The 20,793-nt window shown below is 44.4% G+C and overlaps 1 protein-coding gene and 1 long non-coding RNA gene across 4 annotated transcripts in view; both read right to left on the bottom strand.

Moving 5' to 3' along the window:
• Positions 1-20,793, bottom strand: part of LOC117529379 — an 883,736-nt gene that overhangs the window by 593,872 nt on the left and 269,071 nt on the right. The gene's annotated exons all lie outside the window — the stretch shown is intronic.
• Positions 1-20,793, bottom strand: part of strbp (spermatid perinuclear RNA binding protein) — a 259,677-nt gene that overhangs the window by 45,464 nt on the left and 193,420 nt on the right. For all 3 annotated transcript variants that reach the window (XM_034192127.1, XM_034192129.1, XM_034192128.1), the window contains 3 exons: positions 5,348-5,457; positions 2,959-3,054; positions 1,944-2,055 (listed from right to left, as the gene is read on the bottom strand). In XM_034192127.1, coding sequence (XP_034048018.1) covers positions 1,944-2,055; positions 2,959-3,054; positions 5,348-5,457 — 318 coding nt within the window. The remainder of the gene's footprint in view (positions 1-1,943; positions 2,056-2,958; positions 3,055-5,347; positions 5,458-20,793) is intronic.

Here is a 20,793-nt window from a genome sequence, read left to right as displayed (position 1 = left end):
GCAGCGGTGGCCAAGTGGTTAGTGCACTCGGTTTCTCCATGTAATGCGGAGTTGCGTCAGGAAGGGCATCCGGCATAAAACTTGTGCCAATTCAACATGCAGATCCACCTTGGCTTTGATGTGGCGACACCGAGCAGCCAAACAGCCAGGGGGACTTACTGTACGAGGTCTGTTAGAAAAGTATCCGACCTTTTTATTTTTTTAAAAACCTGATGGATTTGAATCACATGTGCTTGCATGAGCCAACCTTGAACCTTCGTGCGCATGCGTGAATTTTTTCATGCCTGTCGATTGCGTCATTTGCTTGTAAGCAGCCTTTGTGTGAGGATGGGTGTAGTCTGTCGTCGTTTTTTCTTTGCAAGGAAATGGCGGAACGACTGGAGCAGCGCGACTGCATCAAATTTTGCCAGAAACTGGGCGACAGCCAGGTGGAAACCATTCGGATTATTCAGACGGCTTTCGGTGACGATGCTATGGACATCACACAGATTAAGGAGCGGTACAACCGGTTTAAAGACGGCCGCACAACGGTGGCAGCATCATGCTGTAGGGATGTTTTGTGGCAGCAGGAATTGGGAGTCTAGTGAGGATTGAGGGAACCATGAATGCAGCAATGTACATAAACATCCTAGATGAAAACCTGCTCCAGAGCACTCTTGACCTCAGACTGGCGTGACGGTTCATCTTTCAGCAGGACAATGATCCAAAGCATACGGCCAAGATATCAAAGGAGTGGCTTCAGGACAACTCTGTGAATGTCCTTGAGTGGCCCAGCCAGAGCCCAAACCTGAATCCAACTGAACATCTCTGGAGAGATCTGAAAATGGCTGTGCACCGATGACCCCTTTCCAACCCGATGGAGCTTGAGAGGTGCAAAGAAGAATGGGCAAAACTGCCCAAAGATAGGTGTACAAAGCTTGTGGCATCATATTCAAGAAGACTTGAAGACTAACTGTTGCCAAAGGTTCATCAGCAAAGTATTCAGCAAAGGGTGTGAATTATGTACATGTGATTTCTTAGTTTTTATTTTCATTAAATTTGCAAAAATTTAAAAAAAGAAAAAAACTTTGTGAGTGCTGTGAATACCTTTTGGATGCACCGTATATGGGTGATTCTTAGACTACGGGCACTTATTATGTCCTTTGATCATATTGAATGAACAACAGAAAAAAGGGGGAATTTCACACTTTTATAGTTATCTTTACAATGAAAGCGTGTTAAGAAATTTGTTCTAGTAGTCTATGACGACTTTTTCACCTTTTTTCAGCATCAATATATGCAAATATTGCCGTTTTGTGCTTGTCCCACACCCAGACTTTTGATCTTCAATGATAAAAATTAATGGTAAAGAAACGTTTTTTGTAATGTTTTAAGATATCTCTGAATAAAATATCAGTAAATTATCAAACCATAATTGGGGTATTCAATGTCATACAACTGTTGTGATTTTTTTTAAAACAAAATGTAGTTGTCCCACACTATTGCCGTAATTTCCACCACAACACTGTAATGTCCCTTTAAACAGTTTCTATGAACGATTGTTTGGGTAGTTTCTATGGAGATAAACAGTGACATCAGAGCACATGTATATAGCGCCAAATCACAACAAACAGTTGCCCCAAGGCGCTTTATATTGTAAGGCAATGGTGTGGTGGAAATTACATTTACAAGGCCAATAGTGCCCGTAGTTAAAGAATCACCCATATACAGCAGGGAAAGTCAACCAGTGAGATCAGATATGCAATAAATCAGATCTGAGATGGCAGTCTGAACAAAGCTGCAACTACATCTGTAGGGTTAGCAATCAACTTTTCTTACGAAAACAGAAGACATGACCCACAAATACATCTGCCATTGTATTTTCCAGCTCTGTCCATCCATGTATGAATTGTGCATGAAAGTGATTTTTTTCTGTTATCTGTATCCTCATTATTACTCCGTACCTGGTAGCAGAATGCCTGAGGCCAAACACTCCATGACTCGGCGTAGGGCTTCTCCGGCTCCAAGTGGTCGGTTGCAGGTGGCGATGGCTTTCTCACAGATGAGCTCTAAAGGCTGCAACACACACACACACACACACACACACACACACACACACACACACACACACACACACACCAAGAAACATCAGGCAGTGATTCATTAAAAATCACAACTTTTCATTTTTAGGGAACTTTGTTTAAAATGTCTCAATGTCTGAAAGTTTAACTTTTAAAAAAATCTCACTACAAGTGGCTACATAAAGTACGTCACCTGGCACACTATTCAGTGTGCAAAACAGATGCAATGCAAGAAATCTGATAACTTTCCCTATTGATGACTTAACAGCTAAGCCAGTCTTGTGATTTGATTGTTCAAGTATGCCTGGGACGTCCTTGGTGTTGTGTTATGTTTTAATTTCAGTTGAAACTTGAAGCAAAACAAACTAATAAACAAACAGCAAAAAACCTAAGCACACCATCACTATTGGGTAATAAACACTTTGCAAGAACATAATAGATTAAATGCATTTTTCTGGATGTATCAAATGTAAATAAGCAACATCAGAGTGGTGTGAGTCGTCATTAAAATGTCAGACTATAAACCTTATCTTAATCTATAGCATAAGCACATTTGGGGTGTGTCCATCCACATTCTGCTAATTACACGGCACACAATTTGACTGCAAAGTAAGAAGAAGGGCACAAATGATTTGTCCATAGTCTCTTAATAAATCAAGGGCATGTCATGGGTGTAACATTAATTAAACCAACCAGACTGTCATCTATAATTTAAAAGATGACTGCAACTGAACTCTGCACATTGCTATTTAGACTGCAAACTCAGTAGTAAGAGGTTTTCTGGTGAGGAAAGGGATATGCACGCAAAGAGTATCAGCATATGAGCAGCAGGTCACCAAAGCTCCCTGAGGTGAAACATCTCCTGTGACAATCTAATCCTGAGCAGCTGAATACTCACCCATCCCTTGAGAGGTTCCCAGATGGTGTGTCTATTGCACATGTCTCTAAGTATCCTGAGAACTATAACGCAGGACTTGAGCCCGTTCACTCGAGCCTGAGAAACAGGATAGAGAGGAGCCAACAAGAAAGAAGATTAAACACAGAGGGAGATTGAAAGCAAATGAGTACAGATATATAAAGATTACAGCAGTTTCACACCACTAACCTACCATATGATGGTTTCTACTGGTAACCCAGCATTAGCTCCCTGCATCATGAATAACCAAAAAACCTAAACCAAATAACCTAAAAAAAAAAAAAAAGTCATCTTGAAAACTTTTTTGTTCTGCATACAGTACATGTTTTAACACAATGCTGCACTTGTTTTTGTCAGTAAAATGAATAAGGAGGAAGATGGGTTAGGGTATGGGAGGGGAATCTAAGGGAAGCAGTGACAGACAGTGCATCCGAAAAGTATTCACAGCGCTTCACTGTTCCCACATTTTGCTATGTTACAGCTTTATGCCAAAATGAAGTAAATTCATTTTTCCCCTCAGAATTCTACTCACAACACTCCATAATGTCAACATGATTTTTTTTAACTTTTGCAAATTTATTTAAAAATAAAAACAACAAAAAAAAAAATCACTTGTATATAAGTATTCACACCCTTTACGCAATACTTTGTTGATGCACCTTTGACAGCAATTACAGCCTCACGTCTTCTTGAATATGATGCCACAAGCTTGGCGCACCTATCTTTGGTCAGTTTTGTCCATTCCTCTTTGCAGCACCTCTCAAGCTCCATCAGGTTGGATGGCGAGCGTCGGTGCAGCATTTTAAGATCTCTCCAGAGATGTTCAATCGGATTCAGGTCTGGGCTCTTGCTGGGCCACTCAAGGACATTCACAGAGTTGTCCTGAAGCCACTCCTTTAATATGTTGGCTGTGTGTTTAGGGTCACTGTCCTGCTGCAAGATGAACCATCGCCCCAGTCTGAGGTCAAGAGCGCTCTGGAGCAGGTTTTCATCCAGGATGTCTCTGTACATTGCTGCATTCATCTTTCCCTCAATCCTGACTCATCTTCCAGTTCCTAGCGCTGAAAAACATCCCCACAACATACCACCACCATGCTTCACTGTAGGGATGGTGCCTGATTTCCTCCAAACATGATGCCTATTCACGCCAAAGAGTTCAATCTTTGTCTCATCAGATTAAAGAATTTTGTGTCTCATGACTTAGGAGTCCTTCAGGTGTCTTTTTTCAAACTCCAGGTGGGCTGCAATATGAGGAGTAGCTTCCGTCTGGCCACTCTACCATACAGGATTGATGCTGCACTGCTGCAGAGATGGTTGTCCTGGAAGGTTCGCCTCTCTCCACAGAGGAATGCTGGAACTCTGACAGAGTGAGCATCGGGTTTTTGGTCACCTCCCTGACTAAGGACCTTCTCCCATGATAGGTCAGTTTAGACGGGAGGCCAGCTGTAGGAAGAGTCCTGGTGGATCCAAACTTGTTCCATGTACAGATGATGGAGACCGCTGTCCTCACTGGAGCCTTCCAAGCAGCAGAAATGTTTCTGTACCCTTCCCCAGATTTGTGCCTTGAGACAATCCTGTCTCAGAGGTCTACAGACAATTCCTTTGACTTCATGCTTGGCTTGTGCTCTGACATGCCAACTGTCAACTGTGGAACCTTATATGTAGACAGGTGTTTCTTTCCAAATCATGTCCAATCAACTGAATTTACCCCAGATGGACTCCAATTAAGCTGTAGAAACATCTCAAGGATGATCAGTGGAAACAGGATGCACCTGAGCTCAATTCTGAACTTCATTGCAAAGACTGTGAATGCATGTGATTTCTTTGTTTTATTTTATTTTTATTTTGAATAAATGAGCAAAAATCTAAAAAAAAAAAAAAAAACACCTTTTTTCCACATTGTCATTATGGGGTATTGTATGTAGAATTTTGAGGAAAAAAGAAATTCATCAATTTTGGAATAAGGCTGTGACATAAAATGTTGAAAAGTGACGCATTGTGAATACTTTCTGGATGGACTGTATGTATGTAGCAGGCAGGTTCACATCATAGCCAAACACACACACAAAAAAGTATCAACCATTGCTTTTGTAGCCTCACGATACGTTTTATCTGAATCTGGAGAACTGATTATATCTGAAAGTCAATTTACTCATGACAGTGCAAGCTGAGGCAGAGTGCAGGGCCATAAAGCCACATCGCCTTTTACAATCACAGAATTTCAATTAAAGGGTGTACAAATAGCGCACACACACTGTGAAGGTAGAACAACCATCACAACAGCAGCTGACAGTGAGCGCATTCAGTCTGAGTGGATCGTCAGGCTACAATGAGCATCTGGGCAGGAAGAGAGGAATGAGTGGGTGCCGACCTGGAACCACTTGGCGTGTCGCAGCGCTGCCAGGGCCAACAGACATCTGTGTCTATCCAGCACCTCCCCCTCCTCCTCAGCCTCCTCTCTGTGCGCAGCAGCACCCAGCACTGCCACAAGACAATGACAACCCAACACAGAGAACGTGAAACGCACACACGTCGTGACTGAGTGTGTGTGTTTGAATTCTGGGTGTGCGAATGTAGGCAAACACACCTGAAGACATATATGTGTGTGAATGCACACATACGCACACGTGTGCATGGATATTGGATACATATGAGGAGCTTTTCATGCCATAAAGTCATTCCTCTCCTTGTAGAAAGTGCTCGCTCTCTACAATTCACAGGCACCTGTGATGAGAAAGCTTCTGCTATGGAGTTAATTTGCTCTCAAAATATCTAACAAAAGGATATTGTGTTTGAAAGGAGGAGGATACGTCTTGGAAAAGGAAAACATTGCAACTGTGAAGCTAATCCACTCCAGCATGAATAAATGCCTTCAGTTGTGTTTAACAACAGCTTTTCTCACAAAACACAAAAATCTGATGAATTAAAACTAACATCCTCCCTCAAAACATATAAACATGCACAAATCACATTTTTTAAAATAACATAATAAATAACACAGACCTATCTGCTTTTGTAGTGCAAAGCACAAAAACATCCTGAAAACCTAATTAAATTCTCTCTTCATACAACATGCTCAAAATAAACAACATGCTTAAAACAATTCACATTATTACCTCAAAACACAGTGAACTGCTCAAAACATCTACATTTATCATTCAAAACATGATTTGTTCAAATCTGTCTGCCATTCTAGCTCACTACGTATCCAGCTTTCTAGCTCAAAACACAGCAACCAGCTCAAAATTATCTGCCTTTCTAGCACAAAGCACAAAACATGCTAAAAACAATCAAATTTTCTCTTAATACCCAATAACATACTCAAAACAATTCACATTTTTACCTCAAACATGTCAACCTGCTCAAAACTATCCACATATATCTGTCATAACACAATTTATTCAAATCTATCTGCCATTCTAGCTCACTACGTATCCAGCTTTCTAGCTCAAAACACAGTAACCAGCTCAAAACTATCTGCCTTTCTAGGTCAAAGCACAAAATATGCTAAAAACAATCAAATTCTCTCTTAATACACAATAACATCCTCAAAACAATTCACATTTTTTCTTCAAAACACAGTAACTTGCTCAAAACTATCCACCTGTATCACTAAAACACAATCTGCCCAAATCTATCTGCCATTCTCACTCACTACGTATCCAGCTTACTAGCTTAAAACACAGCAACCAGCTCAAAACTGTCTTTCTAGCTCAAAGTACAAAACATGCTAAAAGCAATCAAATTCTCTCTTAATACACAGGAGCATTCTCAAAACAATTCACATTATTATCTCAAAACAAAGCAACCTGCTCAAAACTATCTGCATTTATCACTCAAAACACAATTTCTTCAACTCTATCTTCCATTCTAGGTCACTACATATCCATCTTTCTACAACCCCAACTCCAATGATGTTGGAACGTTGTGTAAAATGTAAATTAAAACAGAATACAATGATTTGCAAATCCTCTTCAACCTATATTCAATTGAATACACCACAAGGACAAGATATTTAATGTTCAAACTGATAAACTTTATTGTTTTTGTGCAAATACTTGCTCATTTTGAAATGGATGTCTGCAACATGTTTCAAAAAAGTTGGGACAGTGGTGTGTTTACGACTGTGTTACATCACCTTTCCTTCTAACAACACTCAATAAACGTTTGGGCACTCTTTTACTATGAAGCCACGCTGCTGTAACACGTGCAGAATGTGTCTTGGCATTGTCTTGCTGAAATAAACAGGGACGTCCCTGAAAAAGATGTTGCTTGGATTGTTGTGTGGGCCGCCAGAAGAGGAGGTACTGCTGGCCCACCACCAGAGGGCGCCCTGCCTGAAGTGCGGGCTTCAGACACAAGAGGGCGCTGCCGCCACAGACACAGCCGGGGGTGACAGCTGTCACTCATCAACTCATGACAGCTGTCACCCATCTCCACTTCATCAATCCACTCCATAAAAGCCGGACGTCATCTCCACCTCGCTGCCGAGATATCATCTACCTGTGAAGGTAATTGTCTCTGCTGACTTAAACATTGAGTAATAATCTGAACTTCTTTGCAGCCGTATTCCTGTGGCGTTTCCTTATCTGTGGGATTGGCGTAAAGTGTGATCAGCGACGGCTTCGCTTCACACTCCAGCCAGATAAGTGATTTAACAGGAGCTGCACGAGTGTGTGATTGGAGGTGGAGGTGACTTTCCACCTTCTGACTGTTTTTGTTACTGGGTGTGCACACACCCACATCTCACTGTTTGTGCTCCTCACCAGCAGTACCAGATCCGACAGTCGGGGATGGTGATCACCTGGGAATTCGGGACTTGGCGGCTCCAGTATTCACCAGGTTCGGTGGCGGTGGAAATCGTGTGGTTCCGGCTCTTCTCAGGACAGACGTCTTCTATCCTCGAGCCTGCCCACACATCACCTTTGTGTATTGACTGCTATCAGATTCTGTGATTGTCTGTATAATCGTTGTGCACATTCGCAACATTAAATTGTTACCTTTTGGCTCATCTATTGACCGTTCATTTGCGCCCCGTGTTGTGGGTCCGTGTCACTACATTTTCCCCAACAGGATATCTCGGCCAATGTCATGGATCCCGAGGGGCGTCAACCATCTGTTGGACAGCCAATGGAAGAGCAGGGTGCACAGGCGTCGGCTGGAGGCGTGATTGGTGAGTTGCAGCACATCCTCACCGCCTTTACCGCTCGGATGGACCTGATGACCGAGCAAAACATCATCCTTAATCGCAGGAAGGAGGGTCTCACCACGCAGGTGGAAGCGCGCGCTCAGGGCGCTGCTGCAGCTCCTCCTCCTGCCGACCCGGTGCCGAATACAGATGTTCCACTGGTCATTCAACAACCCCCCCCACCATCACCTGAAGCATACATAAGCCCCCCAGAGCCGTACGGAGGTTGTGTGGAGATGTGCGCGGACTTTCTTATGCAGTGTTTGCTCGTCTTTGCACAGCGTCCCGTGATGTACGCGTCTGACGCCAGTAAGGTGGCTTACGTGATTAATTTGCTTCGAGGTGAGGCACGCGCTTGGGCTACAGCGCTTTGGGAGCAAAGTTCACGGCTCCTTGCCTCTTATACTGGGTTTGTGAGGGAGCTCAGAACTGTTTTTGATCACCCTAACAGAGGCAAAACCGCGTCTACCGTGCTGCTGTCAATGAGACAGGGGCGACAGGGGAATATGCAGTCGACTTCCGCATCACGGCTGCGAGATCCGGCTGGAATATGACTGCGCTCCGCGCCACCTTCGTAGACGGACTGTCGTCGGTCCTGAAGGAGCACCTGGTGGCTAAGGAGGAACCGCGGGATTTGGCTGAGCTTATCGATTTGGTTATACGATTGGACAATCGGTTAGAAGAACGCCGACGGGAGCGAGGCGAAGGGCGTGGTCAGGCACAAGCCGTCCCTCTTCCTCCAGGGTCCGAAAGGGAGCCGTCTTCCCCACGCTCCACAGCCACAGCGCTCCGTGTGGCTACAGCTCCCCCTGCTGACGATGCTAGGGACACGAGCAGGGCCATATTCAGACAGAGGAGGCTGGTCCGCGGGGAGTGCTTTGTCTGCGGCTCGAGTGAGCATCAGCAGAGAGACTGCCTCAAACGGTCAAAACACAAACGCCCGCCCTTAGAGACTGGGCTGAGGGGGGGGTCAAAACATTCACGTGGGTCATACACATCTTTCAACACAACTCCCAGTTACAATCCTGAGCGGGGATTTAACCCTTCAAGCCCCAGCACTGGTGGACACGGGGTCAGAAGGGAATCTGCTGGACAGCAGATGGGCAAGGGAGGTAGGGCTCCCCCTGGTGGCGCTTTCTTCGCCAGTGAAGGTGCGAGCACTAGATGGCACTCTTCTCCCTTTTATCACACACAAGACACTACCTGTAACCCTGGTAGTGTCTGGGAATCACCGGGAGGAGATTGAGTTTTTTGTGACTCCTTCTACCTCCCGCGTGATTTTGGGCTTCCCATGGATGATTAAACACAATCCCCGGATTGATTGGCCGTCTGGGGTTGTGGCTCAGTGGAGCGAAACCTGCCACCAGAATTGTTTAGGATCCTCGGTTCCTCCTGGTGTAAATGCTAATGAGGAGGTTAAAGTCCCTCCCAATCTGACGGCGGTGCCGGTTGAGTACCACGATCTTGCCGACATCTTCAGCAAGGATCTGGCGCTCACCCTTCCCCGCACCATCCGTACGATTGTGCCATTGATTTGGTCCCGGGCGTTGAGTTCCCGTCCAGCAGGCTGTACAATCTCTCACGTCCTGAGTGAATCAATGGAGACCTACATCCGGGACTCCTTAGCTGCCGGGCTGATCCGGAATTCCACCTCCCCGATGGGTGCAGGTTTCTTTTTTGTGGGCAAGAAAGATGGCGGACTCCGTCCATGCATTGATTACAGGGGGCTGAACGACATAACGGTTCGTAATCGATACCCTTTACCCCTGTTGGATTCAGTGTTCACGCCCCTGCATGGAGCCCAAATTTTCACCAAACTGGACCTTAGGAATGCGTATCACCTGGTTCGGATCCGGAAGGGAGACGAATGGAAGACGGCATTTAACACCCCATTAGGTCATTTTGAGTACCTGGTCATGCCGTTTGGCCTCACTAACGCCCCCACAACGTTCCAAGCTTTGGTAAACGACGTCTTGCGGGACTTCCTGCACCAATTCGTCTTCGTATATCTGGATGACATACTCATCTTTTCCCCGGACCCTGAGACTCATGTCCAGCATGTACGTCAGGTCCTGCAGCGGTTGTTGGAGAACCGGCTGTTTGTGAAGGGTGAGAAGTGTGAGTTTCACCACACCTCTTTGTCCTTCCTGGGGTTTATCATCTCCTCCAACTCCGTCGCCCCTGATCCGGCCAAGGTTGCGGCGGTGAGAGATTGGCCCCAACCAACAAGCCGTAGGAAGCTGCAACAGTTCCTCGGCTTTGCAAATTTTTACAGGAGGTTCATTAAGGGCTACAGTCAGGTAGTTAGCCCCCTGACAGCCCTGACCTCTCCAAAAGTCCCCTTCACCTGGTCGGATCGGTGCGAAGCCGTGTTCAAGGAGTTGAAACGGCGGTTCTCGTCTGCACCAGTTCTGGTGCAGCCCGACCCTAGCCGCCAGTTTGTGGTTGAAGTGGACGTCTCTGACTCAGGGATAGGAGCCGTGCTATCCCAGAGTTGGAGAGACCGATAAGGTTCTTCACCCGTGTGCCTACTTTTCTCGCAGGTTGACCCCAGCTGAACGGAACTATGACGTCGGCAATCGAGAACTCCTTGCGGTGAAAGAGGCTCTTGAGGAGTGGAGACACCTGTTGGAGGGAGCGTCTGTGCCGTTCACGGTTTTTACTGACCATCGGAACCTGGAGTATATCAGGACCGCCAAGCGGCTGAACCCCAGGCAAGCCGGCTGGTCACTGTTCTTTGGGCGTTTTGACTTCCGGATCACCTATCGCCCTGGGACCAAGAACCAGAGATCGGATGCCTTGTCCCGGGTACACGAAGATGAAGTCAAGACGGAGCTGTCGGATCCACCGGAGTCCATCATTCTTGAGTCCACTATCGTGGCCACCTTCACCTGGGACGTGGAGAAGACCATCCGGGAGGCCCTGGCACGGAGCCCGGACCCAGGAACCAGTCCGAAGAACCGTTTATACGTCCCACCAGAGGCCAGAGCTGCAGTCTTGGACTTCTGTCACGGTTGCAAGCTCTCCTGTCATCCGGGGGTGCGAAGGACTGTGGCAGTTGTCCGGCAGCGCTTCTGGTGGGTGTCTATGGAGGCCGACGTCCGGGAGTATGTCCAGGCCTGTACCACCTGTGCCAGGGGCAAGGCAGACCACACGAAGACACAAGGACTTCTGCAGCCTCTACCGGTGCCTCGTCGCCCCTGGTCCCAAATTGGCCTGGACTTTGTCACGGGTCTCCCACCGTCCCAGGGCATGACGACCATCTTCACGATAGTGGACCGATTCTCCAAGGCGGCCCACTTCGTGGCCCTCCCGAAGCTCCCAACGGCCCAGGAGACAGCAGACCTCCTGGTCCGCCACGTCGTGCGTCTGCATGGGATACCAGCGGACATAGTCTCGGACCGTGGTCCTCAGTTCTCCTCACAGGTGTGGAGGAGTTTCTGCAGGGAACTGGGGGCCAGCGTGAGCCTCTCGTCCGGGTATCATCCGCAGACGAACGGACAGGCAGAGCGGGCCAACCAAGAACTTGAACAGGCCCTCCGCTGCGTCACGTCCGCGCACTCGTCGGCCTGGAGTGATCATCTGGCCTGGATCGAGTACGCCCATAACAGCCAGGTATCCTCTGCCACTGGCCTCTCCCCGTTCGAAGTGTGTCTGGGGTATCAGCCCCCACTGTTCCCCGTGGTAGAGGGAGAGGTCGGTGTGCCCTCGGTCCAAGCCCACCTGCGACGATGCTGACGGGTGTGGCGCACCGCCCGCTCTGCCTTGTTGAAGGCCTGGACGAGGGCTAAGGCCCATGCAGACCGCCGGCGTTCCCCGGCCCCTGCTTACCAGCCCGGGCAGGAGGTATGGCTATCAACGAAGGACATCCCCTTACAAGTGGATTCCCCTAAGCTGAAGGAACATTACATTGGACCATTCCAGATCCTCAAAGTCCTCAGTCCGGCCGCAGTGAAGCTGAAGCTACCAGCTTCACTGCGGATCCACCCGGTCTTTCATGTCTCACGTGTCAAGCCATACCACACCTCCACCCTCTGCATTCCTGGACCGGCGCCGCCTCCTGCCTGGATCATCGATGGGGAGCCTGCATGGACAGTGCGCAGGCTCCTGGACATCCGTCGTAAGGGCCGGGGGTTTCAGTATTTGGTGGACTGGGAGGGGTATGGACCAGAGGAACGCTCCTGGGTGAAGAGGAGCTTCATCCTGGACCCGGCCCTCCTGGCCGACTTCTACCACCGTCACCCGAACAAGCCTGGTCGGGCGCCAGGAGGCGCCCATTGAGGGGGGGGGTCCTGTTGTGTGGGCCGCCAGAAGAGGAGGTACTGCTGGCCCACCACCAGAGGGCGGACTGCCTGAAGTGCGGGCTTCAGGCACAAGAGGGCGCTGCCGCCACGGACACATCCGGGGGTGACAGCTGTCACCCATCAACTCATGACAGCTGTCACCCATCTCCACTTCATCAATCCACTCCATAAAAGCCGGACGTCATCTCCACCTCTCTGCCGAGATATCATCTACCTGTGAAGGTAATTGTCTCTGCTGACGTAAACATTGAGTAATAATCTGAACTTCTTTGCAGCCGTATTCCTGTGGCGTTTCCTTATCTGTGGGATTGGCGTAAAGTGTGATCAGCGACGGCTTTGCTTCACACTCCAGCCAGATAAGTGATTTAACAGGAGCTGCACGAGTGTGTGATTGGAGGTGGAAGTGACTTTCCACCTTCTGACTGTTTTTGTTACTGGGTGTGCACACACCCACATCTCACTGTTTGTGCTCCTCGCCAGCAGTACCAGATCCGACAGTCGGGGACGGTGATCACCTGGGAATTCGGGACTTGGCGGCTCCAGTATTCACCAGGTTCCGTGGCGGTGGAAATCATGTGGTTCCGGCTCTTCTCAGGACAGACGTCTTCTATCCTTGAGCCCGCCCATACGTCACCTTTGTGTATTGACTGCTATCAGATTCTGTGATTGTCTGTATAATCGTTGTGCACATTCACAACATTAAATTGTTACCTTTTGGCTCATCTATTGACCGTTCATTTGCGCCCCCTGTTGTGGGTCCATGTCACTACACTTTCCCCAACATGGATGGCAGCATGTGTTGCTACAAAACCTGGATGTACCTTTCAGCATTGATGGTGCCATCACAGATGTGTAAGTTGCACATGCCATGGGCACTAACACACACCCATACCATCACAGATGCTGGCTTTTGAACTTTGCGCTGGTAACAATCTGGATGGTCTTTTTCCTCTTTTGTCCAGAGGACAAGACGTCCATGATTTCCAAAAACAATTTGAAATGTGGACTCATCAGACCACAGCACACTTTTCCACTTTGCGTCTGTCCATTTCAAATGAGCTTGGGCCCAGAGAACATGGTGGCGTTTCTGGATGTTGTTGATGTATGGCTTTCACTTTGCATGGTTTTAACTTGCACTTGTAGATGTAGCAGCGAACTGTGTTAACTAACATTGGTTTTCTGAAGCGTTCCTGAGCCCACGCGGTAAGATCCTTTACACAATGATGTCGGTTTTTAATGCAGTGCCGCCTGAGGGATCGAAGGTCACGGGCATTCAATGTTGGTTTTCGGCCTTGCCGCTTATGTGTAGAAAGTTCTCCAGATTCTCTGAATCTTCTGATTATATTATGGACTGCAGATGATGGAATCCCTAACTTCCTTGCAATGGAAGGCTGAGAAACATTCTTAAACTGTTGGACTATTTTTTCATGCAGTTGTTCACAAAGTGGTGATCCTCACACCATCTTTCCTTGTGAACAGCTGAGCCTTTTTGGGGATGCTCCTTTTATACCCAATCATGACACTCACTTGTTTCTAAACAGGTGTTCTTTGAGCTTTCATCAACTTTCCCAGTCTTTTGTTGCCCCGTCCCAACTTTTTTGAAACGTGTTGCAGGCATCCATTTCAAAATGAGCAAATATTTGCACAAAAATAATAGTTTGTCAGTTTGAACATTAAATATCTTGTCTTTGTGGTGTATTCAATTGAATACAGGTTGAAGAGCATTTGTAAATCATTGTATTCTGTTTTTATTTACATTTTACACAATGTCCCAACTTCAATGGAATTGGGGTTGTACCTCAAAACACAGCAACCAGCTCAAAACTATCTGTCTTTCTAGCTCAAAGTACAAAACATGCTAAAAACAATCAAATTCTCTCTTAATACACAGAAACATTCTCAAAACAATTTACATTATTACCTCAAAACAATGCAACCTGCTCAAAACTATCTGCATGTATCACTCAAAACATGGTTTGTTCAACTCTATCTGCTATTCTAGCTCACTACATATCCACGTTTCTACCTCAAAACACGGCAACCAGCTCAAAACAATCTGCCTTCCTTGCTAAAAGCACAAAACCTGCTAAAAACCATCAAATTTTCTATTAACACAGAGTAACATGCTCAAAACATATCCAGCTTTCTACTTTAAAACACCTTACACAAAACTATCCACATTTCTAGCTCCAAACACAGTAACTTCCTCAAAAGCAAGCACATTTCTAACTCAAAACAATTACTGTTCAAATCTATCTGCCTTTCTAGCTCAAAACACAAAAACCTGCTCAATACCTTTCAATGTTCCAGCTCAAAACAAAATACTACTCAAGCCTAACCATCATCCTCTCTCAAAAGTTGTTCTCTACTAACATCTGTTCTCATGCAAAACCAGAAGCCTGCTCAACATCCTCAACCTCTTCTCTCTTAAACCCCATAAACCTACTCAAACTGAACTACCTGATTCCCTCTTAAACATAAAAAGGTGTCCAACAGTGTCATCACTGCAGTTAAAACCATCAAACATACTGGACTTATTTCTGCTCTGAGCTCAAGAGACCCGTTCTTCTCGCAAGTTACGAAGCTGCTAAATATTAAATCTGGAAATGTTGGATTCCAAAGTCCAGCCAATCATGAGAGTTAGACGTTAAATTCCCTATGGTCAAAAATAAAATACTGAAATGTCAGTGTTTAAATGAACTGAGATTTGCAATGTTTATTATTATTATTTCTTACTTGATATTTCCCGAAATACAAGGGTACCTCTGATTGGCTGGACTTTTGACAAAAGCCATTAATCAACTGACTAATAATCTACTGGCTAAACATGATTGGCTTCATGCCCCAGTTAAGCAACATTTTTCTTTCAAACACAATTTCCTTCCTACAGACATTTTGAGACATTTCCTCCATAGTCCTCACTCTCAGAACGACACGTCATTTTCAACACTGGTGTGTCCAAAGTGTCCAGAATGTATTAACTACAACACAGTATTACACTTTGAACACTGCATAATGCAAGTTGCATGTGTTGAAAGTTACATGATTCCAAAGTGATTTAGTAGATCACATCAGTCCAGACATTGAAAATAACTCAAAGAGAGCAACGGGGGCCACAAGGTAAGAGACAACTTAGTGGGATGGAGAACCCCCCCAAGAGACATACAACAAACAAATACTTACAGTGAGTTTGATTTACAGTGAGTTTGATTTACTTTTTTATAAGGGCAGACATATCCACTCATTTCATCATGCCCACAAGGTAAATCAAACTCACGTTACGTATTTGAAGAGGATTTTATTTATTTTGATCCAGTCTGCACCAGGCAGGAGTCAAAATATGAGTATCTTTTTTTTTAGGAAAACTTAAGGTGCACTTGATTTCAATATTACTTGTGGTGGGAGAGGCAATAATTAAAGATGTGTCTGGGTTAAAAAAAGAAAAGAAAACAAAACAGAATCAATCTGAGACAAACAACACAGAAGGGACAAAAGCAGGGTTTAGTCAGAGCTTCATGGCTGGTGGAAGAGGAGAACGTTCTCATGTTTCTATTTAAAGTGTTTTGTTCATTCTGCACAACATAACATTAAGTGATGGGGGGAGGTGGGGGGATCAAGACCATAGAGGTAAAGAAAAAAAAATAGAGAGACCACATTATACCCTACACTTACTTCCAGTATGGTTGAAAATTTAAGATTCTTGGGTTTGCATAAAAATCCATTTTATATCTCAGACCTCATCACCCTTATTCTACTCCAAAGTAGATCATCTGAGCTGAGCCTTCTGGTTGTCACTCATCAAAACTGAAGCAGAATGGACGCCCTGTCCCAATTAGATCTACGTCCTCTGTTAGAATTTCCAAGTTTCTATTAAAAACTCACTATTATTCTTTTGTATTTGAACCACCCTGTAATGCTCAGCCAAGAACATGAACATGGAAAATCAATGGATACCTCAACTAAAGCACTTGGAGAAGCTGAACGATGAATCAAGAGTGTCTGGATTTTCGAACAAATGTTGAGACAGCACTAACGGATCTTGTTAGTGACACTCATGTCTCAGGGTCCTCAGTGTCTGAGATTGGGAGACGAGATTGCTGGAAGCACCAACAACCTCAACCTCACGATCTTACTGTAAAGTTGTGAGATTTGGATGCAAACCAGAGATCTCAGGCGGTGACTAGATATCTCAGGTACTGGTCTCTTCGGTGGATCCTTGGGTACCCCTCAAATGACTTTGTGCCATATAAGTGGTTCCTTAGGGACACTCAAATGAGGACTATTACTTGCCTTAGGGAGGAGAGTTAGCTATGACATTTTGGACATGTGGCACATTTCTCTGTGCTTTATTCTGGCATGCAGGTACGTCAGTGTTGAGGAATGTAGCGGCTGAAGAAGTCCAATGGGATGCCCATGGCTTCACCTGGCTGCAGCAAACACAGTTACTCAGGAGGTGGGGATGGTTCCATGGTGTGGTGGATGTGGCAGCACTAAAACGTGCTCCCAGACTAGACTTATCTTGCTCTTAGTGCTCATTGTTCTTTTTCCGTATCCGTTTTACTGTTAGTATTTCTTTATTGACTTTGCACAGCGGTTTGGTTCGCAGTTGTTTTAAATGCACTATATAAATTTGACTTTGAGGATGGTGGCGTGACTAGACCCTTGTGCTGATCGAGTATCCCAGACTGCACGGCACTGTGGAGCAGATGTAGCTGCATATGAATGATATCCAGTGTGGTTACATGGGATTTACTATGTGTGTGGGACCTCCTGGAGGTGACATAAAACACAGAAAAGAGCCATTTGGGCGTTTGGGAAAACACAACTAGGCAAATATTTCTCATCATTACTCTTCCACAAAGAGAAACCTCTTCCCTTAAGAGGTATAAAATTGAAATGACAAATGCGTTTAATGGTGAATCCATATAGTAACATCACAACATTACTAATCTCACACTATACCTCAACTCTTCCTCCTGCTCGTGCACGCAGCGGCATGTGAGTTTATGTTTAATGTGTAACCGTGAATGTCACGGTCTGTCAGAGGGATCCCAGCTGCAAGTTGGATCATTAGAGTCTTTCCCCTTTCTGTTGTCCTCCCTCAGTTCTCTCCATCTCTTCATTTGCCACTCTCACTCAGCGGTCTTCTTTCATCATTATTGCCTTCTGTACTACTGACACCATTTCCCTCATTCTCATTTTTAAAAGTCTTCTGCCATGGTATTGTCTTTTATTTAATGTCGCAGCACCGTACGTTTGAGGTCAAAGGCTAAGTGTGATTTTCATGGACTGTGTGCTGATGATTTAAGACATAAGCCCAAAAATCACATGGTAGCCAAGAGATAAAGTACAATTTCAAATCCATATATTAATTACCTGAAGACAAACCTCAAGGTACTGATCTGTCTAATGGCATGTGGAGGTGCTTATGACCAGAGGATACCTGGCTCAATTCCTCATTAAATAGGAAAATCTCTAAAGTCTTTTGGGAAATGTGCTCAATCCCCACGTTGCTCCTGATGTACAGCTGAGCACTTTGGATGGCAACACACAAACATCAGTGTGTGTGTGTGTGTGTGTGAATGGGTGATTGTGAGGCATCATTGTAAAGTGATTTCAACGCGCTAGTTATATTGATTATCTTACTGCTATGTTTAATCATGCTGGTAATTGCAGACAAGCGGCGAGTGTGAGAAGCGCTGGTATGTGCTATAATCCAAAGTGAGAGCAGAGATTGTGGCACACAAGTGAAGTTTGTCTCAAACAAGTGACTTCAGGCTGTGGCTGGTGACATTGCTTACTTTGACATTAATTAATATTTATTCTTCTATTGTCTGGCAATGTTCAGCCTAATCCAGGTCCCTGGCCCTCTCTGAAAAATAGCGATACCCTTGACAGTTTCAGAGCCAGATCAGCCCTTGGCATTTTACATTTAAATGTCCAGAGCCTGGTCCTTAAATTTGATTTAGTACAAATTTGGGTACAGTCATGGTGTCCAAGACCTGGTTGAGAAAAGCAGTCTCAGATTATGGTATTGGCATTAACAGTTATGTTTTCCTTTGTGATCCTCCCAAGAAAGCTGGCGGTGCAGCCATTTATATAAAAAACAAGTTTAATGTGACACTCCTATCCTCTGTATCTATTGATAAACAACTTGAATTTCTGGCATTGAAACTTGAATTTCAACAGAGACAGTCCCTCACTGTCATGGGCTGTTACAGGCCCCCCTTCAGCCTGCTGTGAGGATCTAAATTCTCTCAGTAATTGTATCTCAGGGCTAAACTCTGGTGAGTTCATCTTAGTGGGGGACCTAAACCTTGTTCGGTTGTCTTCAAACTCAGATAGCCTAAAATGTATCTGTGACTCAGTGAATCTAAGTCAGTTAATAGAGAGTTCAACTTGGCCTAATATTAAACATCCTGCTAGATCATAGCTCCTCCATTTAATAATAACAAATGTCCCCCACATGTATTCTGAAGTTGGGATTTTTGGGAACGATATGAGAGACCATTGTGCAATTGCAGTCATCAGGAATGCCAAACACCCGAAAAGAGATTTTAAACATTTTTATGAGCAGGCTTTCTTATATGATCTCTCTATTATCACAGGGAACTGTATATCACTCTTTGTTTATGTTGAATTGGCCTGACAATTGAAGCTAATTAATAAATATGCTCTATTGTGTAAATTTAGAATAAAGGTGTGGAATAAGCCTTGGTTTTCCACTGAAATTGGAAACCTTTTAAAAGAAAGGGACCATGCTTGGTCCAAGGCATGAAGAATTAAAACAGAGGCTGATTGGATAACTTTTCATCAGCTCCGCAGCAAATGTATGTTCTTAATTAAGAAGGATAAATCTGAATTTTATCTATGTAAAATCACAGAAAATTTAAAAGATCTCAAGAAGTTTTGGAAAGTTGTGAGACCTGCTTCTGGTGCTACGTCTCAGAGGGAACTACCTAATTTTCTGGTCAATGATTCTACAACTCTGACTGATAAATGTACCATGTTAAATTATTTTAATGAACATTTCATTAAAGTAGGGCACTTGTTTAATTCCTTCAAGAGTGATCAAACAAACCTTTAAATAGTGAACCTGCTGGTGTAAGATGTCCACCTGTTGATTATTTAATTTTAAACCCGTGTGTGCTTCTGTCTGTAGGGTGTTGAAGATGCTGGATTAAAAAAAATAAAATAAATAAATAAATCAGCTGGTCCTGATGGTTTGGATCCATTTTTTAAAGTTGGCTGCAGATCTGATCTTGCTGAGCCTCTAACTTGTATTTTTAATTTGAGGCTAAACACGAACAAACTCCATAAAGTTTGGAAACCTGCTTTTGACATCCCACTACTAAAAGCAGGCGAAACGTCAAATGTGAATAATTACAGACCTATCTCAAAATTATGCATTTTGGCAAAAGTATTTGAAAAGCTGGTCTGTGATCAGTTGAAGGAGTTTTTAGAATCAAACAATATTTTAAACCCTCTTCAGTTTGGTTTTAGGAAGCAACATAACTCTGTTACTGCTATTTTAAAAGTTTTAAATGATGTGTTTGAGGCATTGGTCTCTAAAAAGTTCTGTGTTGATGTTTTTTGATCTTTCGAAGGAATCTGATACTGTGGATCACAGCCTCTTTTTAGAAACATTTTAAAAGGATGGTGTCTCCACACACTGTCTCTTGGTTTGTTGATTATTTGGCAAGTTGGACGCAGTGCGTTCAGATGGTTGTGTTAGTTCCACCTTCCTTGAGGTCACAAAAGGTGTTCCTCAAGGTTCACTTTTGGGACCTATTCTGTTCACAATTTATATTACTGATCTGTGTGCAAACCTATCAAATGCCTTCTATTATCTTTAGGCAGATGACACTAATCTATTGTTGTTCAAACTCAATTACACAGGCATTTGAATTTTTGGAGTCTGCTTTTAACGTAGTCCAGTGTCATCTGGAGAAATTCAAACTGGTCTTGAATCCTGAAAAATACACAATAATGTTTTTTTTCCAGTCACCTGTTTTCTTAGAGAATATGCCATTAATTAAAAACTGTATGTTTTAGTTTTAAAGTAATGCAGTAATTCTGAAGGCTTTAGCATTTAGACACACATGCTGCAGTGCATTATGGGTAAATAAGATTCCTGACATGAGTGGGTGGTTGGTTGGTATAGCACACAACTTACTGAAATGTGTGGTAGGTTTTACAAATAAATCTGTACATGTAAATAAGTCACTTTTTTCATTTGTAAAAAAAACAAAAGGCAATTTGAAAATTGAAAATTCTGTTTGTTAAATGGATTCAGCACTTTTAGTGAATGTGTGGTGGCAAATG

Source organism: Thalassophryne amazonica, chromosome 17 (genome assembly GCF_902500255.1).
Source record: "Thalassophryne amazonica chromosome 17, fThaAma1.1, whole genome shotgun sequence".
Classification (NCBI taxonomy): domain Eukaryota; kingdom Metazoa; phylum Chordata; class Actinopteri; order Batrachoidiformes; family Batrachoididae; genus Thalassophryne; species Thalassophryne amazonica.
Note: the sequence above shows the minus strand (reverse complement) of the source record. Positions and strands in the feature narration are given on the sequence as shown.